The following is a 9,331-nucleotide window of genomic DNA, read 5'->3' on the forward strand; positions in this document are numbered from 1 at the left end:
GCCACCACTTCCCTGGACAACCCGTTCCAGTCTCTCACCACCCTTACAGTAAAAAACTTTTTTCTAATAGCTAACCTAAACTTCCCCTCCAAATGAAGACAAGCTTGCCATCTGATCATGTGAAATGGGAATGAAAAGAAAGAACAGGGGCAGCTCTCTGGATTTCAAGATAGGTTTGTAGGGATATTGCATGAGAGAGAGGAAAGGAACAAAAGCATCTACACTGTATCTTTTTCACTATGTCTCGTGCCTGATACCTTATGGATTTATTGCCTTTTCCCTCTCTCCTCCCTCCAGCACTTTCACTACCAGCCTCCTGAAAGGTTGTTCGTATCAGAGTCAGATACTCACAGCTCTCTCTTTTTGTTGACTTAAGAATTCTGAACACCCTTCACAGTGATCAAATTTTTCAATTTTCCCTCAATTGTAGAAGTCAACTCTGTTGGCTTTTATGGAGTTACTCCAATTTACATGAGAAGAGAATTTGAGCAATATTATCCACATTAGTATGAAAACAGAAATTTCTCTCTAAAAGGATATTTTGAGTAGCTATTAGATAAATGTCTGTCTTTTAACATTCATGTGGACAACAGTCAGAGAAATGTCAGAGCCCTAAGAGTCTAACAAGTACCATTTCATCAGATTAGTTCATCTATCCTTTAAGATACCTGAATTGACCATCAGTGTCTAGTCTGTGGTAAACATTAATGAAAATGTGCAAATTTAACTCACTGTTAATTTTGTTGACTTGGAGGTAGAAGTTTTCAAGGTTCTCACTGACGATTGGAATGCTTTTCAGCTGATTGAAGGAGAGATCCAGCTCAACCAGTGATGTGATATTGAAGACATTACCTGGTATTCCAGAATCTGTTAATTTATTGTGGGATAAACGTAAATATTGCAGGGTTTTAAAACCTTGGAAGTACTCATCAGGAATATTGGAAATCTGGTTATTATCAAAATACAGCATGAGTAAGGAGTGAGGCAGTCCTGTTGGTAGCTTTGTAAGTTGATTGAAGCTTAAGTCAAGATACAAAAGTGAATTCAGGCCTTTAAAAGCCCCTGAAATAGAATCTTCTTTTAGCTGGTTGTTCTGAAGATGAATGACAGTCAGATTCATCAGCCCCTCAAGTGCACCAGGACTGACTTTTGTGATCTTGTTGTGACTTAATTGCAGGTCATCTAGAGTTTTGGGGAGTGGTCCAACAGCTTCAGTCAAATTGTTGTAGTTAATGTGAAGTTTCTTCAGATGCTTTAGTTTAGAGAAGACTCTTCCCTTAATTTTTGAATTTTCCAAATGGTTGTGATCTAGGATCAGCCACTGTAGGTCTGTCACATTATCAAACGTGTTCTCTTCAATTCCCTCAATCATATTGTTTCGAAGATAAAGGTATTTTATTCCACTTGGTACAATTGGAATGGTTTTCAGCTTAAGGTTGTCACAATACATGGCAGAAGGGTAGCTTAAAGGACAATTACATTCTGGGGCACAGACTCCTGCAGATGGCCCATAGCGATCATAACCATAATCATCTGCAGGACCATAGTCATATTGGCAAAAAATGCCACTAATCAATAACAGAAAGACAAGTAGGGAGTTTAAGATCATCTTTCCAATGTGTCTTGTCTCTGTATGGTGAAAGAGAATAAAAAAGTTATGACCTTATATTTTTCTCTCAGCAATATTTAAAATTTTACCACATGAAGATTATAATTAAAAACTACTTAATTTAGACTTCCTCTTTAAAGTTCTTAATTAAGAAAAAAACATTGGTTTGTTGGCATTACATAGCTACTACTATTAACTTACTGCCCCTGTCTTGTTATAATCTGCCTTTGTAATGCAAAACTTCAGGCAGTTCTGCTATTGTAAGTAAAACATTCTTTATATTTTTCTACATTCATTCATTAAGTCACGAGAAAGATGATAAAGTCCAAGGTTTTAAAACTTGGCACAGTTTTCAGTTTTGCTAAAGACCATGTTTAGAGGCAGTTCTGCCATTTGAAGTCTATCAGGCATTCCTAATGTACTGCATTGCCACATATCTAAATGACATATGGCTATTAGGCTTAAGTTTGAAAGAGACAAGGAAGGTACAAATTGAGTGCAATGAACTGCTGTATAGTGTGTTGTTAAGATGCCTGCAGCTTGAAATAGTTTTTTCTCATGGATCATGTTCAGTAAAGCATGGTCCACTACGTTTCATATTTACCTAAAGAACAAACTAATAGAAATATAAAACATATTCTCTTGGACATGCCAAACAACCAGCACTGCATATGTGTGCACAGGAATACTCTATCAAATATGAATCTACAGTGGATCTGAAATGGCTGAATTTCAGATAGTACAAATGTTCTTGCAAATTCTTTAGGTAACAGGTGTGTTCATATAGTATGTCCATCAAATAAAACACTGTCTTCACATAGTTAGTCTTCCAGTTCACATACAGCAAAAGGACATTCAGTGTCCTTGGGGATGTTTTGCTGTGACTGGATATGAGTGGTCTCACCTTAGTTTTTAAGGGCATACCTTTCTCATCAGATACTCCACAAAATACTAATTAATCTGTGAAGATTAGTATCTTTCTTATATTTCCTACTCTGTAGATGGATGTTCTGCTGGAAAAGTGGGTCTAACATCAATAAAGTCACCAAGCTTACTTTGATTTTCAGCAGTAAAAGACAAGGCTTCATGTACTCAACTGGTGTTCAGAGAATGAGAGAATTAGGAAAATCCTTTGAACCCTTCTTTCACAAGTAATGTCACAAAGTGAAGCCTGTAAACAGCCAACCAGACATTGATCTCAGATCTGGGCAATCTTCCAGCAGCATAAGTTAGTCTTGCTATTTGCATTGTTTAGTGTTACACAGAGTATATAGTGTTAAAATGCAGGGCCATATCTAAAAAGTCATCCCTAATTCTGAATATCCTTGCAATTATCAACTTGATAAATGCCACATCACATTCTAGTCAAGTAACAATCTCAATTAAAGTACGTCTAGGCAGGGTCTATTGATGTCATGCAGTACAACACAAAGATTTTTTTAAAAGTATTCTCATGTTACCTTTACTCAATAACCCACAAAGACCTTTGCTATAGATTAAACTGCTCTCCCCTGAATAACAGATATGATTTCATGTCTTTTCCTTGCTGTTGGTCCCATCACATCTACCTAATTACAAACTCTAGGATAAAGTAGTAACTGAAATATGAGTTATCAGTGTAATTTCCTTTGTCTGCCCATTACTGCATGCAAACTCAACCTTCAGTCCCCTGCTGGTACAAATAAGTATAGCTCCTCTGAAAGCAAAGTCTGCAGTAACACAGTTCAGCTCAAAATCCAGTCCAATTTAGGTACTAAACATTAGGATGGCAGACCAATGTCTTCTGTATTCAAAGTATAAAAGTGAGTGTAATTAACCTCTTGAACTACACTTTTTGTCTCTACAGTGAAATTTTTATGTATCTACATAATTTTATTGTCTTAAAGTAGCATAGGCATCCTGTTTTAAATTCAAATGCTATTGTTCTTCTAGTTTTAAATTATATATGTAATGCTATATTTCACAATTGATATCATAGTCTGACAATTCCTTTAAATAGTGTACAAAATTTAATTGCTCTGCAAATAAAGCAAATAAAAAAGTTAGATATCAAGTGTTTTGAATTAATTCATCTACAATATTTCAGAATATATGCAACGATTATGTAGTTTAAGGGTACATGAGCATGTGTATGGCATAAAATAGCAAAGTAAATTACATATATGGTGTAGTTAACTTGTTTTATTCATTCATTTCTTGTTCAGATATCTAAATGCTTCTCTGCCAGAAGTGTAAAAGGTTAATAGATCATGTACATATGCTTGTTTGTTGCACTGAACTACATGAATCCAAAAGATAAAATCAGAATGCATTCTTAGATGTTTATCTTACAACATAAGCATGCTTAAACTAATTGCCTGTGTTTGTTCTAAGCTGTTGTGTTGTAAAATTCCTGTGAAAATATTTGTGAACTTGCTCAGGCAACTTGCCAAAACATACTAGATGGTAAATCCATGATTTTGGAAAAATGCTTGCTACATTAGAACAGAAATACTGTTCAAACTATTTTGGACCTTGTCTATACTACCTTAATTGTAAAGTTGTTGTGAAACAAAATAAATACAAAATTTATCTAAAATATAAAATTATCTGTCAATCTGATAATCCTGTAGCTTAGCTTCTTAGACAGTTTGCAAAAGATTAATTTTTGCACAAGTTTCAATAGTATATTTAAAATGTGCTTTAAAATGAACAAAAATTTTCAAAATACCCACAGATTTCCTCTCGGTGTTTACATGAGTAATAATTTAAATATCAGGATACTTTGTCTTTTTGTAGAGTGAAGCAAAATATTTTAATGAATTGAGTTTATGGAACTCTTACTAATAGATTATGAATGAAAAAGTAAACAGTGACTACTCTTACAAACTTCTATGTATTGTATTGTGCTGAAGTAGAACAAAACAGACTGTAAAAAAATTGCAACGCTGATGTACAAAATATGTGAGGTTGATTCAAGGAAACTGAGAAAGCGAATCCACTAAGCAACTGTTGATTTCTGCTCAATTTACAAATTGGCAAACTTATCCTGACATGTTTTCACATTCCCGTTGAAGCTACATTTAAATAGCTGAACATTACGGTTAAAACATGCAGCAGCACTTACCTTACTGCCTTGAAGCTGCTTTCCTTAATTCCCAGAGCAGATGCAATAAGAGGCTGTATCGACCAATATATGCTCTAAACAGTGTCAGGAGGTAAAAGTCTGCCAGATCCTCTGTTACAAGAGGGAAAAAAAAAAAGCCCTAGTCACGCTGTTCTCTGAAGCTGCTATGTCATCATGGTGATCTTGTGGTGTAGCATGTAGAAAAATGCAGCTCTCTAATGAAGTGCAGGTGGATACCATATTTCGTACAAGGACAACCCATCTGTTATTCCTGTGGGATGAGAGAATGATATTTCACAAACCTGAGAAAGTTTAGACCACTAGCCATAGGCTTATACAAGGATTTCTTTATTTTAGAGGGAAAATATTTTAGTCTGTAAAACAAATTGCAAACAGACTTTTGTTTTTCAACTTATTTTATATTGCTAGACAAGCTAACAAATAGCACTCAGACCTCAATGCTTCTGTGCCTCTCCAGCCAAGTGACTCATTCATTCTTCTGCCTTTTTCTTTAACTATCTTATGACCACAGTAAAACATCCTTAATAAAAGGTTTAGCTTAATGCTAAGATTCAAAGTTGCAGCATTATCTTTGAATTATAACCTTTTCCACAGCATTACACACCAAGTTCAATGATTGGAGTTGATTTGGTCTGGAGATTTTCTTTGATGATTGAATGTATGTTTGTTTAATAAAAACACATCCCAGGAATCTTTTTTTCAGCAGTTACTGTAAACTCACTTTATACATTTGTTCATTTTTGCACTTACAGCTTTCTCCTGCTTTTCAGAGTCTGGAACTACTCAGCTTTATGTTGTCTATTATTCCATGGATGTAGTTCAAGAATGCATCTTAAGGCTTGGATGAGATGTTATTTTCACCAGGCAGTGTCGAAAAATAATGCACTTAGTAACTATTTAAAGTGAATCTAATGCTTCCATGAGGACCTTTCTTTATCCCTAAATGGTGGATGTCTTCCCTTTTTGTAGGAGGTGACTTTTTTATAAAGTCGGATAGGGACAGATGTGAAATGTGCATTAAGAAAACATGCACATGCCATTTTAGTGTCTTGTGTGTTTAATTGTATTTGATTGCAATTTGTTGAGGGTAAAAGTGAAGGGGTTTTGTCTGTTATCAACTTACTATCTTTATGAAAATTCATGGTACAGAATGTGGCTGGGCTGGAGAACCCTAGCAGCTTCTTGAAGAAGAGAGGATTGGCCACAGGCTTCCCCCAAAATCTGCTTCTGATGCATCTCAGTCTATACACTAGTGCAGGTTACTGGGAGCAGGGTAAGGCCCAGAATAATTGTGCCCTTCACCAAGAACAGTAAAGGCATCAGACAATTACAGACCTTTGTGCATCTGCAATAACATGATTAGCAAACAAATTTGCTCAAGACAGAGTACCAAGTGCCAGTGCAGCCCACAGGGATTGAATGTTACGCTTTTGATGTTGTGATAATCATGCCTCTCTCCCTGGTGTGGGAGAAACATGTTGGTGACAGATCATAACTACATTACTATTTGAATGATGCAAATCAATGAAGGTGAAGCAATGGGATGACAATAGTGAATTAATCTAAGTAAGTGAAAAACTGTGCATGGTATCAGAACCAGAAATGTAGAAGTGGACAAAGCTGTTGTTGTTCTGTGTGTGGGCAAATGGAGACCAGATGGAGTTTCTCATGCATGGAATGATATTTATCTGAAAATTGCTTCGTTAGTTTTAGTGACCAAGAAAAACCTAAACTATGGACTTTGACTGCAAATGTGGCAAGAAGCAGTAGCACTCAGAAAAAGACCAGTTGGAATAAAGAAAATACTTTTAATACTGAAAAAGATACCCTTTAAGGCAATACTGAGGTTTGGTCTGTGATAGAAAATATATCAAGCTGAGTAATGGAGCATAATGTTTGTAAAGAGGATTTTAAAAATCATGGGAAAGGCACAAGTTGTATTTTATCTGATTAGAGATTTATTTTGAAAGACGAGCTCAATATTATGATAAATTAATACATATTTTGAACTTTCAGTAATAGATGTAGTTTTGCATTTGCAGTACAAATAGACTTGTACATTGGCTGCAAGTACAGGATAGTCCAGACTTAATATGCTTTTGGCACAGTTGTGTTTATGCACCAGTTCTTTATTGCACTGATTTCTGTAAGTCCTGTATACATCCTTTTTCTCATTCTATTAACAGAAATATAAAACATTCATATCTTTATGACTTGTAGAAAAATCTTATTAAGCAAATGTGATGATATTTTTCAATTAACATATGGTAAAATCTTGGGTCGCATAAAGTTCAGCTGAGACTTGTTCATTCATATAGTTCCTGTCTCTCTGACTGAATTAAATTAGCCATAGAAATTGCACAGTCAAGATGAAGAATCATATGTCTTCCAAGATTAAGATATAAACCAACAGATTCTTTAGTAAAATTTTCACTATCTCTCTGCTCTTTTATTTAACACTGTCCCCTCAGCATCATTTTTATGCTTTCCTAATCTTACTCTTATGACTCATGAAGCTCTCACCTCATAAACCACTGTTTGGGAGTGCAGCTAGGTACTAAAGCCCAGCAAAAGGAGGTATGGCTTCTTCTGCAGCAAAGGGTGGGAGTGTCTGTGGGTGATTTCTTTTTTCTGGCCCTATTTCATGTTTTGGGTTGGGGTTTTTTTGGTAGGTCTCAGAAGTCATTAAACAGCATGTGAACACAGTCTAGCTAATTACCAAGGAATACACAAAATAATGTGTAAATTCCCCTATGACATCTGTGTTGTAAACTAGTTATGAATATGCTTCAGAGCTGATCATGTCAGGACATGATATTCCACCTTCACAGCAACTGTGGTCCCGATTAAGCCATCTCAGATTGTTTACTTCAAAATTAATTTTCTCCTTATTCCTTATTTCTTCATTTTTCTTTGATGGGAAATGTTATCAAAACCTATTCTCATCTAATTTTCTTTGGCTTCTGATACATGAACAGAAATGTTTCTTTAGTGTGATTCCATTTTTTTCATTTCATATTTTCATGGCTGAAGATGGCCAAGAAGTCTGGTAGGTTACAGTGAAAGAATCTGAAAGCAGAGCTCACTGCCAGTGTGTCAATTTGCAGTGGGTGAGATCTAGCCTTCAAATATTACCAAGTTACAGGGTCACTATTTTGTCTTTTCACTCATCAGTGATATCCCCTCTGCCTTTTCTCTCTTGTAAAACTCTTCTTTACAGCTTCTATGCACTTCTGCATAAATCTATTTGTTTTTAATCTCCTTTTTCCCAAAAGACTCAAGTTATCAAAACCTAATATATACTATCTAAACCAAATGATGATTCCTTTTAGCCTTAAAGCTGTGCACACATCTGGTACACAGAACTAATAGATTTGGGTGCCCAACATTAAAAGTAGGATATCTGTGTCATTGGAGCATACGGCCACAGAATCATTCTGGAACTTTTCATATTGCCACATAAAATTAGTAGTGAGGTTTTTCCACTGATTGCTCAAAATTTAAATTACAGATTGCTCTCAAAATGAAATGAAGATTAGTTCATTTTAATTGGCTACCTGCAGCAGAAAGTAAAGAAATCTCCATTTAGGGAAAAAGCCATTCCATGGCCACCATACAGCAAGTTACTTATTTATAAAGAGGTAGCATAGTGTTTATACATGATATTTTCTATATCTCTAAACAGTGAATATACAATCTGTTAGCCTATATATAGAGAATAAGCAAAAATATTTTATTGGATCAAATCTCCAGTAACAATTAGTTAAATGTTTTTGTGAAGTCCTGCAGCATTTTGAAAATATTACTGAGGGCTGACTCACATCAAATGAGTTCCACTAAAAACAATTCAGTTCCAGAATCTGGAGGCTGTAGGTGCTTATTATTTCTTCATCTGAAAACTTCCATTCCTCCTAATTGAAATTTTATTTTTTTTATCCTCTACACTGTATTTACATGTTAAATGGAAAGTGTTAGAGCACATACTACAAGCATTACAAAATTTGTGGTGATCCAAATCCTTCTTTTCCTTTTTCCTAAAAAGGAAATACCAGCTTTGGAAATTTACAAAAATGGTAATAGTGTTACAACCTATTAGCAGACCGCAACAAATATTTAAGTTGAGCATGAATCTTTGGTTTTGTCCTTCTGAAAAAACTGCTCACTGTTTTGCTTCAAAGTTGACAGTGTCTATTTCCTAGTACTGTTGTCTTCCTCTCCATTGCTTTTCAGATTGTTTTGTACTAGACTGCACCTAATTTGATTCAAATTATTAATGGTAAAATTCCTTTGTGTTGATTCAAACTTGATCAAAGCTTCTTTTTATGATAAGAACTACACAGATGAAGGCAAGACTCTCTCTTTAAACCCGGCTCCTTTGCCTAGAGTGTGTGTTTGTCATAGCATTTAAAATCTGATGATCAATGTGTAAAAGAAAATCAGGTGACCCTGGAGCATGAGACAATTCAAACGATTCCTAACGTAAAAAATACGAGAGGATCTGAGGGGCTCATTGAATTTGTGGAAAAGTTGTGATTACAGGTAAAAATTGTAGCAGCATCTCTGTATTTTAAACAGTACAGATAATTTATAGGGAA

The 9,331-nt window shown here is 35.2% G+C and overlaps 1 protein-coding gene across 1 annotated transcript in view; it reads right to left on the reverse strand.

Annotated features, from left to right (window-relative positions):
* Positions 1-4,889, reverse strand: part of LUM (lumican) — an 11,443-nt gene extending 6,554 nt beyond the window's left edge. The window contains exons 1-2 of the mRNA XM_009071435.1: positions 4,716-4,889; positions 733-1,629 (exon numbers count right to left, since the gene is read on the reverse strand). Of these exons, the coding sequence (XP_009069683.1) occupies positions 733-1,609 (877 nt within the window). The 5' untranslated portion in view covers positions 1,610-1,629; positions 4,716-4,889. The remainder of the gene's footprint in view (positions 1-732; positions 1,630-4,715) is intronic.
* Positions 4,890-9,331: the final 4,442 nt, after the last annotated feature.

This window comes from Acanthisitta chloris, unplaced genomic scaffold (assembly GCF_000695815.1).
Source record: "Acanthisitta chloris isolate BGI_N310 unplaced genomic scaffold, ASM69581v1 scaffold24633, whole genome shotgun sequence".
Lineage (NCBI taxonomy): Eukaryota > Metazoa > Chordata > Aves > Passeriformes > Acanthisittidae > Acanthisitta > Acanthisitta chloris.